Source organism: Hypanus sabinus, chromosome 14, assembly GCF_030144855.1.
Source record: "Hypanus sabinus isolate sHypSab1 chromosome 14, sHypSab1.hap1, whole genome shotgun sequence".
NCBI lineage: Eukaryota > Metazoa > Chordata > Chondrichthyes > Myliobatiformes > Dasyatidae > Hypanus > Hypanus sabinus.
Window position 1 is genome coordinate 94,973,197 of NC_082719.1, and position 24,732 is coordinate 94,997,928.

The 24,732-nt window shown below is 42.5% G+C and overlaps 1 protein-coding gene across 1 annotated transcript; it reads right to left on the bottom strand.

Annotated features, from left to right (window-relative positions):
* Nucleotides 1-5,198: 5,198 nt before the first annotated feature.
* grp (gastrin-releasing peptide) lies at nt 5,199-23,833 on the bottom strand. The gene is made up of 3 exons (XM_059988621.1): nt 23,677-23,833; nt 13,353-13,600; nt 5,199-5,252 (listed from the first exon to the last, which is right to left on the bottom strand). Exons 1-3 carry the CDS (start codon nt 23,831-23,833, stop codon nt 5,199-5,201), a joined length of 459 nt encoding a protein of 152 aa, XP_059844604.1.
* Between the last annotated feature and the right edge of the window lie 899 nt (nt 23,834-24,732).

The following is a 24,732-nucleotide window of genomic DNA, read 5'->3' on the forward strand; positions in this document are numbered from 1 at the left end:
ATGCCAACATTGCATTTGCCTTCTCTACCGCAGACTCAACCTGTAAATTAACCTTCTGGGAGTCTTGCACAAGGACTCCTAAGTCCCTCTGCACTCTGATGTTTGAATTTTCTCCCCAGTTAGATAACAGTCTGCACTTTTGTTCCTTTTACCAAAATGCATTATCATTCATTTCCCAACATTGTATTACATCTGCTACTTTATTGCCCATTCTTTCAATTTGTCTAAGTCCTTCTGCAATCACATTGCTTCTTCAACATTACTTACCCCTCCACCTATCTTCGTATCATCTGCAAACTTTGCCACAAAGCCATCAATGTGGCAAACAATGTGAAAAGTAGCGGTCCCAATACTGACCCCTGAGGAATACCATTAGTAACTGGCAGCCAAAAAAAGTCTCCTTTATTCCTACTCACTGCTTCCTGCCTGTCAGCCATTTCTCTGTCTATACCAGTATCTTCCCTGTAATACCATGGGATTTTACCTTGCCTAAGCAGCATCATGTGTGGAACCTTATCAAATACTTTCTGAAAATCCAAATAAATGGCATCCACTGCCTCTCTTTTGTCCACCCTGCTTGTTACTTCCTCAAAGAACTCCAACAGATTAGTCAGGCAAGATTTCCCTTCACAGAAACCATGCTGACTTTGAGTTATTTTATATTAGTCTCCAAGAACCTCCAAACCTCATCCTTAATAATGGGCTCCAACACTTTCCCAACCACTGAGGTCAGGGTAATTGGCCAACAATTTCCTTTATTTTGCCTTCTTCCCTTCTTAAAGAGTGGAGTGACATTTGTAAGTTTTCATTCCTCCGAACTGTGCCACAATCAAATGATTGTTGAAAGATCATAATCAATGCATCTGCTACCTCTTTAGCAGCCTCTTTCAGAACTCTGGGATGAAGTCCACCTGGTCCAGGTGACTTATCCACCTTACAACCTTTCAGTTTGCCTTAGCACTTTTTCCTTTGTAATAGCAATGGCACTCACTCCTGCTCCCTGACACTCACAGACCTCTGGCATACAGCTCGTGTCCCTCCACAGTGAATACTGATGTAAGATACTTATTAAGTTCATCCACCATTTCTTTGTCCCCCATTACTACCTCAGCAGCATCATTTTCCAGTGGTCCAAAATCAGCTTGCATCTCCCTTTTATTCCTTCAATCACTAAAAAAAAACTTTTAGTAACCTGCTTTATATTATTGGCTAGTTTGCCCTCGTATTTCATCTTTTCCATTCCAAAGGCTTTTTTAGTTCCCTTTTGTTGGATGTTAAAAACTTCCCAATCATCCAACTTCCCACTCACTTTTGCTACTGCATTACATGTTCCTTCCTTGGCTTTTATGCAAACCTCCCTTGTCAGCCAAGTTTGCCTACCTCTACCGTTTGAGAACTTCTTCTGTGGGACACCTCTATCCTACGCTTTGTGAACTATTCCCAGAAACTTCAGCCACCTCTCCTCTGCCGTCATTTCCTCCGGTATGCCCCTCTGATCCACCTGGCAAGCCCTTCTCTTTTGCCTCTGTAATTCCCGTTATTCCGTTGCAACACTGACGCATCTGACTTGTGCTTCTCCCTCTCAAATTGCAGTATGAATCCAATCAAATTATGATGACTGCCTCCTAAAGGTTTCTTTACCTTAAGATTCTTAATAAATCTGGATTATTACACAACACCTATTCTAAGATAGTCGTTCCGTGAGTAGGCTCAAACACAAGCTGCTCTAAAAAGCATTCGGCGAATTCCTCTCCTGCAGTCTGACTCCAACCTTATTTTCCCAATCCCCTTGCATATTGAAGTTTCTCATTACAACTGTGACATGCCCTTTCCAGCTCCCTTTGCAATCTCAACCCCATATCTTGGCTACTATTTGGAAGCCTATATAGGTGATCCAGAATGGGAGGTCCCCTAGTGGGCTCAGCTAAGAGCTGCTCTTAAAAACCCGTCTTACAGGCATTCTAGAAACTCACCCTTGTGGAACTCAACACCAACCTAATTTTCCCAATCTCGCTGCATATTGACGATTGTAACACTGCCCTTTTGGCATGAATTTTCTATCTCCTGTTGTAATTTGGAAACCCTATCCTTACTCCTATTTGGGGGGGGGGTGTATACAAGTCCCATCAGGGTCTTTTTACCCTTGCAGTTCCTTAGCTCTATCCACAATTATTCAACACCTTCCAACCCTCTGTCACCTCTTTCCAATGATTTGATTTCAGTTTTTTACCAACAGAGCAATGCTGCCCCCTCTGCCTTCCTGCCTGTCCTTTCAATACAATGTGTATTCTTGGACATTAAGCTCCCAGTTAGAATCTTCTTTCAGCCATGATCCTGAAATGCCTACAACATGCTTGCCAATCTGTAACTGTGCTACAAGTTCATCTACATTATTCCGTATCTTGCGCACGTTCCAATATAACACCTTCAGTCCTGTACTCATCTTTTTCAATTTTGTCTGTTTTTTCATTGCAGCTCATCCTGTTGACTGCAATTTTGCCCTATCAACAGCTTCTCCTCACTACACATTGCCTCTGTTTTGTAAACCGGCCACCTCATCTTCAGCCCTATCACTCCAGTTCCCACCCCCTCCCTTCCAAATTAGTTTAAATCCACACCTTGTAATTCGCCTCTTTTGTACAGCTCATACCTACCCCAGTAAAGATCCTAATGATCCATAAATATGAATCCCTGCCCCCTGCAACAGTTCCTCAGTCATGCATTACCTGCCAAATCATTCTATTCCTACCCTCAATAGCACATGGAAAAGGCAGCAATCTGGAGATTACCACCCTGGAGGTCCTGCTTCTCAGCTTTCTACCTAGCTCCCTAAAATCTCTCCAGGATTCCTCACCTTGTCTACCTATGTCATTAGTGCCAATATGTATCAAGACTTCTGGCTGCTCACTCCCACTCACTCAATCTGAGACATCCCTGATTCTGGCACCAGGGAGGCAACATGCCATCTCGATGTCTCCAACATGCCCACAGAATCTCATCTCTGTTCCTCCGATGAGGGAATCTCCTATGAACATTGCAGTCCTCTTCATCTCTCTGTTCTTCTGTGCCACAGCACAAGACTCAGTCCCAAAGACCCGGTCATTGTAGCTCCCCACTGGTAAGTTGTCCCTCTCAATAGTATCTAAAGTTGTAAACTTATTATTAAGGTGAATGGCCTCAGTTGTCCTCTGCACTGGCTGTACATTTTCCTTCCTACGGGTGACTACCTCCCTGTAGCTCCTCTCTATCACCTCCTCAGTTTCTCATATGAATTGAAGGTCATCGATCTGCAGCTCCAGTTCCTTAATACGTTCTCTAAGCAGCTGCAACTCGGTGCACCCGGTGCAGATGTGTTTTTTCTGGGAGACTGGAGGTCTCCCAGACTTCCCACATCTCGCACAGAGTACAAAGCACTGCCCCCGGAGCCATTCTCACTCAACTACTGTGCCCTAACAGATGAGGAATGAACAGATAAGAACAGAAAGAGATACTTTCAAGATACTTAACCTCACCCAAGCCTGTACTCACCTAAGCATGATGAGCCAGAGCCTAAACCCTGACACACTCTCAAGAATGACTGCTCCACTCGCACCCATGATACTTTTATTGGCCGTTTCCAATGAATCCCTCCTGCTGATTGGTCACTCCTCAACTCAGAGAAACTGCCGCGAAGCTCGGCCTTTAAAATCTCCATCCTGATTGAAAGCTAGCTCTTTTTACCCACTCCCTGACATCCATCGTCCAACTCAGAGAAAAGTGCATGAAACCCAGCTTATTAAATCTTGAAAGTGAGCCTGACTGAAAGAAAGCTCTTTTTATGCACTCCCTGACGTTGATTATTCATCTGTGCTCAGTCAAACCCTGGTTAGACCACACTTGCAATATTGTATTCAGTTCTGGTCACCTCATTATAGGAAGAATGTGGAAGCTTTAGAGATGGTGCAGAGGAGATTTACTTGGATGCTGCCTGGAATGGAGAGCACGTCATGCAGATACTTTGAGCTTTTCTCATTAAAGCAAAGGAGGATGAGAGGTCACTTGATAGAGATGTAAAAGATGATAAGGGGCATACAGAGAGTGGACAGACAGAAGCTTTTTCCCGGGACGGAAATGGCTAATATGAGGAGGCATAATTTCAAGATGATTGGAGGAAAGTAGAGGGGAATATCAGAGGTAAGTTTTATTTTAACACAGATAGTGCTAGGTGTGTGGAACCCGCTGCCAAGGCTGGTGTAGAGGCAGATACATTAAGGACACAAGAGACTCAGATAGGCACATGGGTGATAGAGAAATTGAGGGCTCTGTGGGAGGAATCAGAATCAGGTTTAATATCACTAGTAGATGTCATGAAATTTGTTGTCTTTGCAGCAGCAGTACATTGCAATACATAATAACAGAGAAAAAGATGTGAATTACAGTAAGTTATAATAGTTAAATTAAACAAATAGTTTAATAGAAATAAAAAAAAAATTGTAAGGTAGTCCATTCAGAAAGCAAATGGCAGAGGGGAAGAATCGTCGAGTGTGTGCCTTCAGGCTCCTGTACCTCCTTCCTGATGGTAGCAATGAGAACAAGCCATGATATGGGTGATAGGGGTCTTTAATGATGGATGCCACCTTTTTGAGGCATTGCTCCTCGAAGATGTCCTGGATAATACAGAGTCTAGTGCCCATGATGGAGCTGACTATGCTTACAACTCTTTGCAGATTAATCGTAGAGTAGGTTCAAAGTTAGGCACAACATTGTGGGCTGGGGGGAACAGTTCTGCAATATGCAGTGATGTTCCATAGCGAACATTCAGATTATGTGTAACTACTAACAGACTCTTAAATTAAAGCCATTTTAAAATGGGCTTTAATAACTGTGACTTTATGAACTAATATGATATGAATTATGATTTTATTCTTTAATTCATAATGCAGCTGCAAACAAAAAGGTGAATGATGATAAAACACAGATAGAGTAACAACAGGAACTTTCTATTGGAAGACTGGCCCTTACAATACTTATTTACATGAAAAACATCAAAGCATAATCTGCTGTGTGAAAATCATTTAGTTCAAGTTCAGATGTACAAGAACATTCAGTTATTTTAAAACAAAAGCGATTTAGTCTGGTATTTGGTGGCGCTAAACACTTGGAGGACAAAAACATAATAGTCTCTTTAGAATATTTCTGGTTGAACTCTTGTTGTGTATTCAGCTTGGGGTTTCGTCCTTCACGTTCATAAACTGTAGAAGATAGTCCACCATCTGTCAAAGAAGAAATATTTATCATTAGCAAAAGAGTGGTAATTTTAATCATTTAAGGATGTTTAGAACATAGAACAGTTCAGCACGGGAACAGACGCTTTGGCCCACAATGTTCTTTCGAACCAATTAAATTAGTAATCAAACAGCCAACTACACTAAACTTTTCTGCCTATGAAATATCCAGATCCTTTCACTTTCCTCACATTCATGTGCCTGTCTAAATGTCTCTTAAAAGTCTCTAATGTATCTGCCTCTCCCACCACCCCAGGCACCCACCACTCTGTGTAAAAAACTTTCCCCTCACATCTCCTTTGAAATTACTTCCTCTCACCTTAAATACAGGCCTTCTGGTTTTAGACATTTCAAAGAGTAATAATATTTGCATTTTTATATTTTATTTCCCTCATCCTTATTAGCTCTCTTTTCCTCTTGATTATTGATCTCACAAAAAGAAGGCAAATAGAACAAAGGGCATTTGACTTGATTTCAGATCTCTGTACTTCCTCGCTGATCTTTGGTAAAATGCAGATACGGTGAGGCTTAGATTTGTTACAAACATGGTGAAGATCCCCCTTTCGGCCCAACCGAAAGCTTAATTAGAGATACAGCAAGTAACAGGCCCATCATCATTATCATTATGTGCCCTGTCATCTTTGTCCACCATTGTTCTTGGCAAATTTTTCTACAGAAGTGGTTTGACATTGCCTCTTTCTGGCCAAGTGTCTTTACAAGATGGTTGACCCCAGCCATCATCAATACTCTACAAAGATTTTCTCACTGGCATCAATGGTCGCATAACCAGGACTTGGGATATGCACCGGTAGCTCATAAAGACCATCCACCACCTGCTCCCGTGGCTTCACGTGACCCTGATCCGGGGGGGGGGGGGGGGGAGGGGGTGAGCAGGTGTCACCCCTTGCCAAAGAGTGACCTGCAGGCTAGCAGAGGTACGGAGCACCTTGCACCTCAGTTGATAGAGATGTATCGCCACCCCATCCTGCAGTAACAGGCATGGGCCCCATGAGCCCGATTACCCTACTGAACTATACACCTTTGGAATGTAGGGAGAAACAGGAGCACCCAGAAGAATCCTACACAGTCATGGAGAGGACATGCAAACTCCCTTCAGACAGCATTGGAATTGAACCCCATTTCCTGCTGCCATAAGAGTTTTATGCTAACTGCTATACGGTACCGTGCTGCCCCCAAAACAGTAAATGGATGCACAAAATCTGTAGACACAGTACAATTGAGTTAAGTATTTTCCATTTTTTGGTACCGTTTTAGCTGTTTTTCCTTGCTATTAAGAGATATTTAAGATGGCATAAAGCTTTTTGTTTTTATATCCCTGTAGCATTAAAACAAAAAATACGCACCATCTTAAAAGTTACTTCCCCAGGCACTTAATCTGATCAATCATTCTGGTTAGACACCCCAGCCCCCTCTGTCTATTACCTCAGTCATGCATTGCATTGGAAAGACTTTAAACCACTTTTTATAATGCCGTTTATATTGTAGTTTCTGGAATTTATGTACTTATACAAATTTTATTCCATGTCTGTACTTCAACCTCTTAAGTTTATTTTCACTCTTTACTCTTATAACTGTTGAATAATGTTCTTGATGTATGTCACACCAATACATCACAGCAAAAATTCATACGAAAATGTATATGGCAAATAAATTTGATTGTTGATATTTAAGCAAATGGCTTTTGTAACATAGTATCAGAGCCCAAATCTAGAAAATTTTAAAAGTTTACCCAAAAGTGCAGAAAAGAATTTTGCAAAAGGAATCCCCCTCTCTGTGAGAAGGCAGGTGAATGGGGTTGAGTGGGATCCGGGATCAGCCCTGATGGAATGGCGGAGCTGACTCGATGGGCTGAATGGCCTAATTCTGCTTCTATGTCTTATGCTCTTTTGGTCTCTGAAATCTGTGATAGAGTCTTCAGCTTCAAATATTAACTTTTGATTCTCATTCAACAGATGCTGCCTGGTGGCATGGGGCCAGAGCTAATGGGATTGTTGTCTCAGAGTTCTAGTGGCTTGGGTTCAATCCGGACCCTTTGATGATGCCCGCAAGGACTGGGCACATTCCCATATGGGATTTCTCTCTGTGCTCAGGTTTCCTCCCACATCCCAAAGACATGCATGTTGGCAAGTTAACTTGCCACTGTAAATAGAATAGAATAGAATGGAACTTTCAAAAACAAGAGAAAATCTGCAGGAAGCTGGAAATCTAAGCAACACAGACAAACTGCTGGAGGAATTCAGCAGCGCAGGCAGCATCCATGGAAAAAAGTACAGTTGACATTTCGGGCCAAATCCCTTTGGCAGGACTGAAGAAAAGAAGATGAGGAGTAGAGTTAAAAGGTGGGGGGAGGGGAGGGAGAATCACAAGGTGTTGTGAAGTAAAGAGCTGGAAGTTGATTGGTGAAAGAGATATAGGGCTGGAGAAGGGGGAATCTAATAGGAGAAGACAGAAGGCTGTGGAAGAAAGAAAAGGGTGGGGGAGCACCAGAGAGAGGTGATGGCAGGCAAGGAGATAAGGTGAAAGAGGAAGAGAGGGAAAAGGGTATGGAGACTGGTGGGGGGGGGGGGGTGTTATTACTGGAAGTTCAAGAAATCAATGTTCATTCCATCAGGTTGAAGGCAACCCAGCCGGTATATAAGGTGTTGTTCCTCCAACCTGAGTGTGGCTTCATCATGACAGTAGAGGGGGCATGAATTGACACATCGGACTGGGAATGGGAACCGGAATTAAAATGGGTGATCACTGTGAGATCCCATTTTTTCTGGTGAAGCGGTCTCGCAATCTACTTCAGGTCTCATCGATATACAGGAGACCACACTAGGAGCACGAGACACAGTTTATGACCCCAACAGACTCACAGGTGAAGTGTCACCTCACTTGGAAGGACTGTTTGGGGTCCTGAATGATAGTGAGGGAGGAGGAGTACGGACAGGTGTAGCACTTGTTCCTCGGGTAAGTGCCAGGAGGGAGATCAGTGGGGAGGGATGAATGGACAAGGGGGTCAGGTAGGAAGTGATCTCTGTGGAAAGCAGAAATTGGGGAGGAAGGGAACGATGGGCTTGGTGGTGGTATCCCATTGGAGATGGTGGAAGTTCTGGAGAATTATGTGCTGGACGTGGAGGCAGGTGGGGTGGAAGGTGAGGACAAGAGAAACCCTATCCCTGGTAGGGTGGCAGGAGGATGAGGTGAGAGCAGACTGTGTGAAATGGAAGAGATATGATTGAGGACAGCATTGATGGTGGAGGAAGGGAAATTGTTTCATTTTCACTTTCAGCAGTTTCTGGCATCTCTAAGACTGAATGCTTGAAACCACAGTGAACAAAATGATACTGAATTGTCTTAGTGCTTACTTCTCACCAATTATCAGTGATAAAAATTATTGATTTTGAACACAAAATATGAGCTACTGATACTATTTTAAAACTATTTGCTCGAAGCACAGGGTAGAGCCTAATGGCTGCACAAGTGCAAATGACTGACTCTGGTTAGAAACCGTTCTGCAACAGTCTCCTGTCCAAATTAAGTGGCACAGTGTTCCAAAGAAACAAGGGGAAACTTGCCTATTTTACCAATCATACCGGTGCCCAAGATATATGTGGTAACCTGCCTCGTCCAGTAGCACCACATCCATAATGAAGAAGTGTTTTGAGAGGTTGGTGATGAAACACATTAACTCCTGCCTGAGAAGGGGCTTGAATCCACTCCATTTGCTCACTATCACAACAGGAGAACAGCAAAATGCCATCTTATTGGCTCCTGACTTAACCCTGGAACATCTAGACAGCGAAGGTGCACACATTAGGAAACTCTTCATTCACTACAGCTCAGTATTCATTACTATCATCCCCTCAAAGCTAATCAGTAAGCTCCCAGATCTAGGTCTCTACTCATCCTTGTGCAGTTCAATCCTCGATTTCCTCACTTGCAGACACCAGTCTGTTTGGATTGGCAATAACATCTACTCCATAGCTTCCATCAACACAGGTCCACCACAAGGCTGTGTGCTTAGCTCCCTGCTCTACTCACTTTATACTTATGACCGTGAGGCTAACCACAGATCTAAAACCATATTTGAGTTTGCCAATGGCACCACTATCATTGGCCAAACAATGATGGTGACAAACCAGCATATAGGAGGGAGATTTTAAACCTGTCTGAGTGGTATCACAACAACACCCTCTCGCTCAACATCTGCAAGACCAAGGAGAAGATTATTGAGTTGAATTGAATTGAATTGACTTTATTTCTTACATTCTTCGCTTACATGAGGAGTAAAAATCTTTACGTTATGTCTCCATCTAAATGTGCAATGTGCAATCATAGTAATTTATAATAAATAGAACAATCAATGTAACATAGAAATACGCTCAATCAGCGTGAGTTAATCAGTCTGATGGCCTGGTGGAAGAAGCTGTCCTGGAGCCTGGTGGCCCTGGTTTTTATGCTGCAGTACTGTTTCCTGGATGGTAGCAGCTAGAATAGATGATGTTAGGGGTGACTCAGGTCCCCAATGATCCCACGGGCTCTTTTTACACACCTGTCTTTGTAAATGTCCTGAATCATGCGAAGTTCGCATCTACAGATATGTTGGGCTGTCTGCACCACTCTTTGCAGAATCCTGCAATTAAGGGATGTACAGCTCCCGTACCAGGCCGTGATGCAACCTGTTAGGATGCTCTCAATTGTGCCCCTGTAGAAAGTTCTTAGGATTTGAGGGCCCATACCAAACTTCCTCAACCGTCTGATGTGAAGGAGGCGCTCTTGTGCCTTTTTCACCACACTGCTGGTGTGTACAGACCACATGAGATCCTCGGTGATAATAATAAATAAGGTCCTGAGGACCTTAAAGCTGGTACAGTACACAGTAAAAATGAGACAACGTTTTTTCAGGACCATGGTGTTACATGACACAGTACAAAAACTAGACTGAATTATGTAAAAAACACAAAAAAACTACACTGGACTACAGACCTACCCAGGACTGCATAAAGTGTACAAAACAGTGCAGGCATTACAATAAATAATAAATAAGACAATAGGAACTTTTATTACCCCTCAACCATTAGGCTCCTGAACCAGAGGGAATAACTTCACTCAATTTGCACATCACTGAACTTTTCCCACTGAACTGGACTCTCTTTTTGGACTCTTCATCTCATGTTCTTGATAATTATTGCTTATTTATTTATTATTATTATAATCACCCTTTTCCTCTTTCTTTTTGCACAGTTTTCTTTACTTGCACAGCATTATGGATAATTAAACCCATGTCGACCTAGGCTTTTTGAGCGATCCCAGTAAGATGCTTTCATGGCAGAGTTTAAATCTGTCAATAGGCTTCTATTTCTTTGTCTGATTTTCCTGATGTTTCATGCTTTCATAGGTCGGATGTTGCAATATGTAACAATGCTTTAGCTCTGTCAGATTCAAGAGGCCAAAGGACCAAAAATACAACTAATGCTCTAGTATTTGGTTAACACCGGTGACTAAAATGAATTTATATTCTACTTTTACCACAGACCAAATCGGAAGTGCCGGAATGCTGGAGGTGGTGTGGCAATGCATCCATGCTAGAGTTTGTTCGGCAGAAGACCAGTGTACTGTGTTCAACTGCAGACTGCTGCAACGTTCATGGACTCAGGGACTTGGGCTATATTTCTTTTTGTGTGACTGTATTTTATTGCTAACTTATATGTCTTTGCTATTTTAAATGTGTTATATATGCCTGTGCTAAGTATGACTGTTGTGTTGCACCTTGGCCCCAGAGGAACGCTGACTTATTTGGCCGTATTCTTTGGATGTTCATGTATGGTTGACAATTAAACTTGAACTTGAACTTAAATTACATGGATAACTTATTATATTCAGGGAATGTAAATCTTAGATCAGCACACACAAAATGCTGGAGAAATTCAACACGTCAGGCAGCATCTATGGAAAGGAATAAGGAATCGACATTTTGGGCTGAGATCCTTCATCAAGGCTGGGTACATTGTATTAATGTAAAGCATACCTGAGCACCTATGTTTATCAGAAATATAAGCAAAACAAAACAGAGCTGCCTTAGAAAGGACAAAGAAAATAAAACCAAAACAAATCGGCTACTTCTAAACTGACAATAGGCATCAATGAAAATCAGTTATTTTTGTGTAAAAATGCTCTTTGAGGTTTTTTTGGTAAGAAACAATTGCCACTGTCACCAACAACTAGACCAAAACCTGCAAAGTCAATAATTGGTCAGTTTTTCAGACAATAACTTTCTATTTAAATCACAACTTTAGTACAACAGTTTATTCCCATCAATTCACAGGATCATTAACAAATAAACTCAACACTAACACATGCTCATGTAAATAACAAAAAAATTTAGTTTGAGTATCTTAAAGAAATTATAGTGAAAAACTACACTTCCTCACCCTCTTATACAAAAAATGGGCATGGCCTTCCCAAAACCATTGTAATGATACTAATTGCTTTTCTTAGTTTCAAGGCTTTCAATTCCAGTATCAGGAATTACCACCCTGAAGTTTTCTGTCAAAGATGCTTTGAAAGAACAAATACTTTGACTAAGCTTCTTATCTTGGTATCTGCTTGATGTTCATCTCTACTAGGCACCTGTTTGTGTTGTCACTGTTGTACATTTTATGACTATAAATTAGATAGAGTTATCACATTTATAGAAAACTATCTGAAAATAGGACATAGAGCAGTACAGCACAGTACAGGTCCTTCGGTCCATGATGTTGTTCTGACCTTTCAGCCTACTCCAAGATCAATCTAACCCTCCCCTGCCATTTTTCTTTCATCCTGCCAGGTGAACAATTGATCCATTTTTCAGACAATAATTCTCTATTTAAATCACAACTTTGGTACAACAGTTTATTCCCATCAATTCACAGCACCATTATCAAATAAAATCAACACTAACATTAAGAGTATCAAAAACGTCCCTGATGTATCTGCCTTTACCACCACCCCTGGCAGTATGTTCAATGCATTTAGCACTCTCTGTGTGGAAAAAAAACTTCCTCTAACACTCCCCGCATACTTCCCTCCAATCATCTTAAAATTAAGCTGCCCTGGGAAAGGGCACCGAGTGCTTATTCTTTCAATGCCTCTTATCATTTTATACACCTCTATCAAGACATCTCCCATCCTTATTCACTCTAAATAGAAAGCCTTAACTTACTCAACCTTTCCTCATTCGACGCGCTCTCTAATTGAGTTAGCATCCTGGTAAATCTCATCAGCATCCTCTCTAAAACTTCTATATCCTTCCTATAATGAGGTGTCCAGCATTGACCATAAACAATAAGTGTTGTCTGACCAGAATTTTATAGGGCTGCAACATTACCTCGTGACAGTTAAACTCAATAGCTAGGTCAAGTTTTGTTTCATCTTTCAACATTCTTCTTTTCCTTTCTGACTGAACTGTGTTTTTCTTTAGACAAGAAATGATCTCCTCTGCTTTACAAAAATTGCTCTCCTTCATGAACATTGGTTGCAGGCCTGTTTCTCCAGTACATCGTAAGCAAATGCTTTAATAGGGATTTACTATAAAATGATGATTACCTGAACCCTCATTCCAAAATGCATTATACAATTATTAAATCCAACTATCATACAACATGCTGTTTCCCAAAATTAAACCTGGGATACTCTGTTTTTAGAACATAGAACATAATGGAGAGATATGGAGGAATTTTTATAGGGTGGTGAGTCTATGGAATTCATTGCCACAGACGGCAGTGGAAGCCAAGTCATTTAGTACATACAAAATGCTGGTGAAAACACAGCAGGCCAGGCAGCATCTATAGGGAGAAGCACTATTGACATTTCAGGCCGAAACCCTTTGTCAGGAGGTTCTATGTTCTAAAAATACCCCTAATGTATCTGACCCTTCCTTCATTCCTGGCAGCACATTTTACTTTCTGTGTAAAAAAAAATATGCCTCTGACATCCCCCCCTATACTTTCTACCCAACACCTTCAATTTACATCCTCTTGTATAAGCCATAACAAGGGGCTAATAATTTTACAAAATGTATTTTGTTTTAAACACACTTGCCTCTTTGAAGTTGTAGTCAGCTGTCTGCTGTGTTTTCTTGTTAAGTACTGGAATGTCTTCTCTTGATTTCTGAATGCCTGTTGACAAGGTTTCTTCCCACAAATTTAAGAAATTCTTGGCCACTTCGGTCAACTGCAAGCTGTCATCTGGCTGCTTAGCAACTCCTGACAGAACTGGATATATCATGCTGTCTCCATTGGCATAGCCATAAAGAGTATCATCTATACTCTTTTTCCCCATCAAGTGTCCTTTTGAAAAATGAAACAAAGAAAATTTTACTCTAGAAGCAGGACTTCACAAATAATATTTTTCAATGCATCTCCGCATTTCCTTGAAGGCAGAACCTTCACCAGGAATGAAAGGAGTCATTTTAAATATTTTGACTGATACAGGTTCAATATTAAAATTACATGCAAATAATACACTTTCAGGTTGTTCCCCCCCCCCCCCCCAGTACATCTCTAGACTGTGTTGGTCATTAACGCTAATGACTCATTTGTTTTGATGATTCAATTTACCTGTGACAATTCTTATTGAATCTTTAATCTTTACACAATGTATTTTCAAACAAGCAACACTTAATACCAGAAATCAAAAGATGTCAGAAATTTGAAGTGAATACAACTTGCTGGAAATGCAAAGGATTTCAGACAGCATCCGCGAAGACTCCCCCAAGAGGACCACAACTTTGTTGAAGATTTTGAAGGCTTGCATGCCTCAATGACCCGGAGGGCTGTGTTCGCTGAGTCAGAGCTTTGTTACTTGGCTTTTGGTAGGGTTGCTCTTGCCCAACAGGTCACAATATAGAGCCCAGATAAGAGTGGCCCATTGGTCTTCCATGTTCCTGGGTTCAGCTCAGGGATAACAACCCTGACTGGTCAAAAAGAGAATTTTTATGGAAACAGTAAAGAAGAAACCTTCTACATCTGAGTGAGGTGGTATTCCTGAGTCTCCACCTAGAACTTGCATGACTGACAGCAGTGAAAACTGAGCTACTGACATGATGAAGGAAGCTCTGAACACCACCAGAGATGGAGGACCTTCATTGCTGCCCCAAAAGCCAGCGGCATAACGGGCAGTAGAGTAGAGATCTGCAAAGACTGAAATAACTGATGTTGCAGGTCAACGCCATCTCATCTGATGAAGGGTTAATCAACCTGAAAGGTTGACTTGGTTTCCCTTATGACAATGCAGTCGGAGCTGCTGAGTATTTCAAACAATGCACATAAACTGCTGGAGGAACTCAGCAGGTCAGGCAGCATCTATGAAGGGAAATAAATGGCCAATATTTCAGGTAGAGGCCCTTTATCAGGGCAAAATATGCTTGTGTTTCTGAGTATTTAGAGTCATAGAGCACTAGAGGGTAGAAAAAGGCACTTTGGCCCATCTAGTTCATGCCAAACTATTAATCTGCCGAGTCTCATCAACCCACACCTGGAGCATAGCCCTCCATACCCTTCCCCTTCTTGTACCTATCCAAATATCTCTTAAATGCTATAACCAAACCTCCATCTACCACTTCCGTTGGCAGCATGCAATACTCCCTTCAACTTTAACATTTTCCCTGTTAATATTCTTCAGGTATTCTGGTTGAAAAATTCAAAGTACAAAGTAAATTTATTATCAAAGTACATATTATCAAAGAACTTGGGCCTCTGCACCTCCCTCTGCAATTGGATCCTCAGCTTCCTAACTGGAAGACCACAGTCTGTGTGGATTGGTGATAACATCTCCTCCTCACTGATCATCAACACTAGTGCATCTCAGTGGTGTGTGCTTAGCCCACTGCTCTACTCTCTCTACACCCATGACTTTGTGGCTAGGTGTAGCTCAAATACCATCTATAAATTTGCTGATGATACAACCATTGTTGGTAGAATCTCAGGTGGAGACAAGTGGGCGTACAGCGTGAGATATACCAGCTGGTTGAGAAGTATCACAGCATTAGGATTGAGTAGTGCCACAGCAACAACCTTGACGTAGCACCAAAGAGCTGATTGTGGACTTCAGGAGGAGTAAAACGAGGGAACACAAACCAATCCTCATAGAGGGATCAGAAGTGGAGAGAGTGAGCAATTTCAAGTTCCAAGGTGTCAAGATCTCCGAGGATCTAACCTGGTCCCAGTATATTGAAGCAGCTGTGAGGAAGGCAAAACAGTGGCTATATTTCTTTAGGCGTTTGAAGTGATTTTGTTTGTCACCTAAAACACTTGAAAACTTCTACAGGTATACCGTGGAGAACATTCTGACAGATTGCATCGCTGTATGGTATGGGGCACAGGATCAAAAGAAGCTACAGAAAATTGTAAAATTTGTGGTATCAAATGAACCTTCAAGGAGCCGTACCTCAGAAAAGCGGACCCCCACCACCCAGGACACGCCTTCTCATTGTTACCACCAGGAATGAGGCACAGAAACCTGAAGGCACACACTCAGCGATTCAGGAACAGTTCCTTCCCCTTTGCCATCCGATTCCTAAATGGACATTGAACACTACCTCACTTTATTTAATATTATTTCTGTTTCTGCATTATATTTAATCTAACTATTAGATATACACACTTACTGCAAGTGATTTATTTATTTATTTTCTTTCCATATTATCATGTATTACATTGAACTGCTGCTGCTAAGTTAACAAATTTCATGACACATGCCGGTGATAATAAACCTGATTCTGATATATGTCACCCTATACAACTCTGAGATTCACTCTGTCACCTGGAGACCATTTAAAATGTATAGCAGCCATGCACAAGACTATCACAGCCGCTTCACAATTCTTTCAGCCACCACTATTATTCTACACTTCAGCTGGTAATGAAAGTCTGATCAGTATTAACTGTTCCTTCAGGATACAGTCCCTTACCAAAAGCTCAGTCTCCACACACTTGGAAAGGATCCAAAAATCAGTTTAATTTTCGCTTTTAACAAAAACACGATCATAATTAGCTACCACCGCGTTAGCAAATACTAATGCTTGTCAGCACATTTCAATTCACAATTTACAGATCTTATATATATCTTAATAAATCACTGTTGAAAGTATGGCTTTTCAGAGTATCTGGAACACTTTATGCGGGTAATTCTCTAACTGATATTAGCTTCCATAAAATTATATAGAAGTTTCCAGAGTACTTCCTTTCACCTCTCAAAGTGCAAACAGTACTACATAATTTTCATTGAATTAGACTCTTGCATTTTTAATTAGATCAAGAATGTCCAATTCATCTTTTGACTCTGATAAAAGCTTCCATGTTAGAAGCATCCAGCTAGGAACACTTAAGGTGAAGTTTTCCCAATAGAAGGGGGGTTCTCTCCATTACTGGGTGCAGCAGATTCATTATGAACAATCCTTCGCTGTGAGGCCGATACTTTCTGTAGGCCGGATGCGAATCTTAGAATTCTGGAGCAATTTCAACAATTCTTTCCTGTCACTCACAATCTTGTATTATTCCAAGCTCAAAGTAAACTTATTGTCAAATACAGAGGCATACAATCAGTGGCCACTTTATTAGGTACAGGAGTGGAAACTGATCTTCTGCTGCTGTAACCCATCAGCTTCAAGGTTCAGTGTGTTGTGCGTTCAGATTAGACTATAAAGTCATAAAACCACAAGACATTGAATTAGGCTAATTGGCTTGTCGAGGCTGCTCCGCCATTCGATCACGGCTAATCATTTTTTTCCCTCCTCAGTTCCACTCCCTGGCCTTCTCCCCATTGCCTTTGATGCCTGGCCAATGGAGAACCAATCAATCTCCGCCCCAAATACATGCAAAGACCTGACCCCCAGAGCTGCCTGTGGTAACCAGTTCCACAAATTCTCTACCCTCAGGCTACAGAAATTTTTCTACATTTCAGTTTTAAATGGACACCCCTCTATCCTGAGGCCATGCCCTCTTGTCCTAGATGCCCCTTTTCCACATCTACTCTGTCTAGGCCTTTCAACATTCAAAAGGTTTCAATGAGATCCCTCCTCACCCTTCTAAATTCCAACAGGCCTAGAGCTATCAAACGTTCCTCATATGATAACCATTTCATTCCTGGAATCCTCCTTGTGAACCTCCCCTGGACTCTCTCCAATGCCAACACATCTTCTCTTGGGTGAGTAGCCCAAACTGTCCACAATACTCAAGGTGAGGCCTCACTAGTGCCTTATAAACTCTCAGCATCACATCCTTGCTCTTGTATTCTAAACTTCTTCAAATGAATGTTAACATGGCATTTACCTTCCTCACCACCAACTCAACCTGCAAGTTAACCTTTAGGGTGTTCTGCACAAGAATCCCAAGCCCCTTTGCATCTCAGATTTTTGGATTTTCTCCCCATTTAGAAAATATTCTGCACATTTACTTTGTTTATCAAAGTGCATGAACATGCATGCTCTAACATTGTATTTCATTTGCCACTCCCATGCCCATTGCCCTAATCTCTCTAAGTCCTTACGCAGTCTTCCTGTTTCCTTAACACTACTTCCCCTCCCCCAATCTTCGTATCATCTGCAAACTTGGCAACAAAGCCAACTATTCCATCATCTAAATTATTGATATGGAGCATAAAAAGAAGCGGTCCCAACACCAACCCTGCGGAACACCTCTAGTCACTGGCAGCCAACCAGAAAAGAATCTTTTTATTCCCAATCACTGCCTCCTACCAATTAGTCAATGCTCAAACCATGCTAGTAACTTTCCTGGTAAGCAGCCTCACCAGCTTGAGGCACCTTGTCAAAAGCCTTTTGAAAAGCCATACATACAACATTCACCACATCCCCTTTATCTATCCTACTTGTAATCTCCTCAAAGAATTCCAACAGGTTCATCAGGCAGGATTTTCCCTGAGGAAAACCATGCTGACTTTGTCCCATCTTGTCCTGTGTCACAAAGTAGTCCATAACCTCATCCTTAACAATTGACTCTAACATCTTCTCAACCACTGAGGCCAGTCTAACTGGTCTATAATTTCCTTTCTGCTGCCTCCCTGCTTTCTTAAGGAATGGAGTGATATTTCCAGTTTTCCACTTCTCCAGAACCATGCCAGAGTCCATTTATTCTTGAAAGATACAGGAGTGGAACCCTGTGCAGTCTTCTGCTACTGTAACCAGTCCGCTTCAAGGTTTGATGCGTTATGCATTCAGAGATGTTCCTCTGCACACCACTGCTGTAACACCTGGTTATGCGAGTTACTGTCACCTTCCTGTCAGTTTGAACCAGTCTGCCCATTCTCCTCTGACCTCTCTCATTAACAAGGTGATTTCACCCACAGAACTGCTGTTCATTAGATGTTTTCTTTTCGCAACATTCTCTGTAAACTCAAGAGACTGTCATGTGTGAAAATCCCAGGAGATCAGCAGCTTCTGAGATACTCAAACCACCCTGTCTGTCACCAACAATCATTCCATGGTCAGAGAATCTTAGATCACATTTTTTTCTCATTCTAATGTTTGGTCTGAAGAACAACTGAACCCCTTGACCACGTCTGCATGTTTTTATGCATTGAGTAGCTGCCACATGATTGGCTGATTAGTTAATTACATTAATGAGCAGGTGCACTGGTGTGCTTAATAAAGTGGCCACTATGTTACTATACATAACGTTGCAATTCATTTTCTTGCAGGCATTGACAGCAAAAGAAAGAAATACAACAAAATTTTATGAAAAACTATATACAAACAGAAACATACTGATAAATAACCAGTGCACAAAATAAGACAAAGTTATAAAGAGTCCTTGAAAGTAAATCTCTAGATTGTGGAATCAGTTCAGAGTTGAGGTGAGTGAAGTTATCCAGTTCAGTTTGGGAGCCTGATGTTTGTAGGGTAAAAACTATTCCTGAATCTAATGGTGTAGGCTTTTTTTACCTCTTGCCTGATGGTTGATTCCAGAGATGAGGGGGTTAGACTATGAGGCAAGGTTGAGTTGCCTGGGACATTGCCTCAAGATTTGGGGGAGTAGATTTAGGGTGGAGATGAGGAGGAACTGCTTTTCCCAAAGAGTGATGTATCTGTGAAACTTTTTGCCCAATTAAGCAGTGAAGGCTATGTCAGCAAATATATTTAAGACAATGTTGGATAGATTTTTGCATAGTAGGGGTATGGGAAAAAGGCAGGTAGGTGGAGATGAGTCCATGGCCAGATCAGCCATGATCTTATTAAATGGCAGAGCAGGCTCGACGGGCCAGATGAACTACTGTGCCTATTTCTTATGTGACAGGAGGACATTACCTGGATTGTGGGGGTCTTTGTATATTACTTACCCTGGAGCAGAATGATTTTTATTGAGTAATCCTACTTTACAGACCCATGCAAAGCTGATCAAACAGTTATCACAATGAGTCTATCTATATGCCAATCAATGATTATATTCAGAAGGGTTGCTAATGGCAGTACCTAATAGCTCTTTCAAGTCTGATTTGACTGCCTGTGGAAATCTAGAATAGATCCCACCCCACCGCAGCTGGTTAAAAAAAAATGCCTTTATAAAACAGTGGACACATTCTCAAGATGCAAGAGATTCTGCAGATGCTTGATGTCTTGAGCACCACACAGAAAAAAATTCTGCAGAAAATCAGCTGGTCGGGCAGCATCTAGGGAAAGCAATAAACAATTGATATTTTAGGAGGAAACCCATCATCGGGATCAGGAGGGAAGGGAACAGAAGCCAGAATAATAACACAAGAGGTTCTGCATATGCTGGAAATCTTGAGCAACACACTGAAGTACTGAAGGAGATCAGCAGTATTTATGGGGAGGAATAAACAGTTCCATCAGTACTGGAAGGGAGGGGACAAAAGCCAAAATAAGAAATTGGGAGGAGGTAATGGAAAATAAGCTGGCAGATGATAGGTGAGATCAAGTGAGGGAGAAGGTGCTGGGTGGGGGGAACAGAAGGAGTACAAGTTGGCACATTTTTAAGAATTCTCAGAGTACATTGAATATTTCTTGAAAAGTATTCACACGAAACAGCGGAAAATTTTGCAACAAGATAAACAAGGGAAATGTATCCTTTAGATGTCGAAACTGTTCACCTGCTCTGACTACAGCCCATTTCGACGGCTGTGACTCAGAGTGCCAACCTGTGAATGCGGTCAGCCTGTTATTACAAACATTAACACGAGGTGGCGCAAACCACCGCAAATTAGGGATCCTGCCGCTCACCTGAAAGTTGCACAGTATCTGCGGAAATACCAAGAGCCAAGAAAGCAAACTTCTACCATATTGCCTGTTTAATAAACTGACCCTAACTGTTCTGTTGTCGGCCTTTGTAATAAGAGAATTTGGTCCAGACACAGCAAATCTATTACCTCAATCACACCACCGCACTGTAAACACGTTAAACCCCTTTTTATTACGGTTTTTATGCACATTTTATTTCACACCGCTTTTTAACCTCTAAGATTATTTTATTTAATTATTTATTCCTATAAGTGTTGAATATTGGGGTTTTTTTTTGTATCACATCGCGCCGACACACCACAGCAAATTCCTAAGTATATGGCGAATGAAGTTGATTTTTTTTTAATTTGCGAAATAACGCACACACAAATTGCTGGAGGAATTCAACGGGTCAGGCAGCACCTTCATCCGAAATGACGCCGTTACAATGAATTGTCATTCCACCGTCTGTGGGATCAATTGCCACAAACAGCCGTGGCGGCCAAGCCGCTAGGTATATTTAAAGCGGATGTTGATAGGTTCTTGATTAGTCAGGTCGTTAAAGGTTACGGAGAAAAGACAGGAGAATGGGTGTGACGGAATGGCAGAGTGGACTCGATGGGCCGAACGGCCTAACTCTCCTCTTACGTCTTAAAATTAGCTGAAAAATTACGAGCGATTTGGATGCGCCTCCCTCACGGGTGAATACTGCGTTACAGAGGTCTGTTCCCTTTGGTTTGTAAATACAGTATGTCGAGGAGTTTTGGTCTGGAGCAGTCTCCTGTTCTAGGCTCCATAGAAATCACCACTCTATTCTTCGGAAGTCCGTGAAATGACGGCGTTAGAGACTGAAAATCTTCTCTGCAATCCAATTACCCCGCTCCAGAGAGGGAGACAGAATTATAATAGGAGACGAGACCACTTGCCTTTTAACTGGGCGCACTTCTTCTACTGTTGATGCACTTTTTGCCCCTCAGGGGTGAACAAATACTTCCGTCCTACAGTAAATTAGAGAAAGTTGTAGGAGGACGACCCAGGTTAACAGGGACAGCGTCAAACTGTTAAATACTAAGTACACTATAGGGGTTTCAGAACGCATAATACATAACAGTACAGTACACCTTACTCCAAGATTAAAACTAATCCTTTATTCCCACATAGCCGTCCATTTTCCTATTGTCCTTGTGCCTATCTGACAGGCTCTTAAACATCTTTAATGCATCTGCCCCTAGCACCGCCTCTGCGCCCCAACGCATGCCACCTTCCATGTGAAAGCGTCCTGAAGAAGGGTCACGACCTCAAACGACATCTCCATAGACACTGCCTGACCTGCTGAGTTCCTCCAGCATTTTGTGTGTGTTGCTACCGTGTAAAAGAAACTTGGTTCTGGTATCCTCCCCCCACCCCCATATTATGGTGGTTGTCCATCGTGTTCGACGATAACAGGAAACCTGAGTGGTAGAGCTTTTTTCTTTAAGTGGAAAAGGCTTTGCACTGGGGGAGTTCCACCCCGTCCACCTCAGAAGTCCAAGCGTCACAACCTGGGGTTGCGGCGGATGACCATGGCGTCTTCTGTGCCTGGTCGTGCCGTCCCTCTCCACGGAACGTTGCCGAACCGCCCTCCTGGCCGTTGGATCTCCCTGTGGATTTCATCCGCTCAGTCCGTCAGCCTGTCGCCCCCAGCCCATACCTAACGGTTATGCCCTTTCCTATGAGCCACTTCCGCCTTGGGGGAAAGTCTCTGGATACCAACTCGTTTGTCTCCATCAAGTGACTTCCCGTTCTCCTCCACTCCAAAGAGAAAAAGCTCTGTCTGAGGTTGCATTTTGATCCGGTTAAACCTTTCATTAGCATAAATGAGTCTCGTTACTCTGCTTATCTATCTATCTATCTATTTATTTATTTATTTATTTATTAAGATACAGAGCCTTTCCGGTCCTTGGAGCCGCGTCATCCAACAACCCACCTATTTAATCCGTGCCTAATCGCGGGGCAATTTACAATGACCAATTAACATACTAACCGGCGAGTCTTTGGATTGTGAGAGGAAACCGGAACACTGGGTGGAAACCCACGCGGTCACGGGGGGGGGGGGGAGCGGGGGAACGTACGAACTCCTTACAGGCAGCGGCGGGAGCTGAACCCGGGTTGCTGGTATTGTAAAGCGTTGTGCTAACCTCTAACTTCTATTTGACTTTAATAGAGCTTCGCAACTGTGTTCAGGCAGCGCTCCCGTGGAAGAAAAGTTCTGGGCGAACGCGTTATATAACGCTTTGCCAAATGAATTTATCGAAAGCGTCGAAGCTACTTAAAAAGAAGCAAAGTGTGGCGACACTTGTGGGCTGCCCCCAGCACATCATTTGCTGTGCTAGCTGTTGGCGCAAACGGCGCATTTCACAGTATGTTTCGATGGGCAGATGATAAACAGTTCTGAACCCGAAGAAAACAAAACGTTTAAAGTTGTTCTAGGCTGGAAAGAGTGCCGAAACTCGACAGCAGAGGTGGAGCAAGTGCGCAGAAGTTCTGCTTAAATTTTAAACAAATACGCATTCAAAATATTTTCAGTAAAATTCCGATAGTTGATATTTGAAAGAGAAGTCACATTTGGCCATAACAGCATAAGACAGGAGCAGAATTAGGCCATTCAACCCATCGTGTCTGCTGCACCATTCAATCATTACCCCTCTCAACCCCGTTCTCCTGCCTTCTTCCCGTAACGTTTGACGCCCTCACGAATGAAGTACCTATCAAACTCCGCTTGAAGTATACCCGAGGATGTTGTCGGCTCAGCCGTTCGTGCCAATGAATTCCACAGTTCTCCTCACCCCTGTTCTAAAGGGACGTCTTCCTATTCCGATGCTGCGTCCTCCGGTCCGAGACCCTCACGCAGGCGTTACCAACTTTTCTTTAGGGTCATGGACCAATGCAACCCCGGTTTGGGAACCTGCCCTGTAGGAAACTTCCTCTCCACGTCCACTCTCTGGGCTTTTCAATATTCGACAGGTTTCAATGAGATCCTTCTTCAGTCTGTAGATCCTCGAATTCAGAAGGTTGAACACAAGACATAATTGGCAAAATCGCAACCAGCCAATCAGGCCAATAAAGTGTCCATCTGTGCCCCCTTGCCAAGTTGAATCAGGTTTGAAACAAGCAGCAATAAAATTGTATACTCACCCACCGCCCAGTGGCTGCCTCTGGGGATCATCTTAGACAAACCGCCGTGATTTGGAACTGGAGCAGCAAGTCCATAATGGACTTTGGAAGTAGCAATGCTGAAAACTATCAGAGACAGGAGCAAACGATGTTTCCAAAAAATCAGTTCCGACCCCATCTCCCGGTAGTTGCTCGCCAATCTCCCTCCCTTCCCCTTCTTCTCTCTCTTTCTTTCCCTCTAGACTGGGAAAAACGCTGTCCCGGAGCGTTTCAGATAGATCTTCAGTCACAGAAATGATCTCCGTCTCTCTTCGGCTGTGAGCGGAATTTATAAGAAACCGTGACGAAATCACGGGGAGCCGACAGAATTAAAGCGGCTGACGATGGCATGCGTGATGTGTTGGTGTGGTATAAATCATCCATCCCTCTTTCGGATCGATTGTGTCTCCCGGCGCCGGATATGGTGCCTTAATGATTCTACGAGGGGTCCCTTTGTTAATTTTGAAAAACTTATCAAGATTTTCCATTGTGTAAAGAGGGGGGGGAAAAGTTCTGTGTGTTTTTTTTTGCTTCAGTGACCTTTTTTTAACTCGCGAGTACACACCCTTCTCCGCCTGTCATCTCATCCCAGTGACAGACTGAGGTGCCGTGTTGTTCAGCTTGTGTCTAGTGAACGCTTTCACAAGGCTGGAGCGATAACCCAGTCCTTCACTCGCCTAGTAAAAGGCGGTGGTAATGAGAGATGTTGGCGACCTGTTGTCCTGCTCTCCGATAACCGAAGCTGAAAACCTCACCGTCCCCACCATTAGTCACTCAAGGGAGGACTTCATCTAAAGGTTATCCGATTTGCATCGCTCCCTCACTGACCCCTTTACATTAAAATCTCCTTTGTTATTGCCCTATTCTTCTTGCTTTATCTTCTGGTCTAATCACCATATTTTCTATTATTTTAGTGTCAGCTTTTCTCTTTGCGCGTGTAAGATTTTTAGAACTCGGCACGCTTCACTCATCCTGCCGCCCGCTTCTTTTCATCGCTTGTCCAGTCATCGCTGCCACAACTTTCATCGCCTTTTGAGT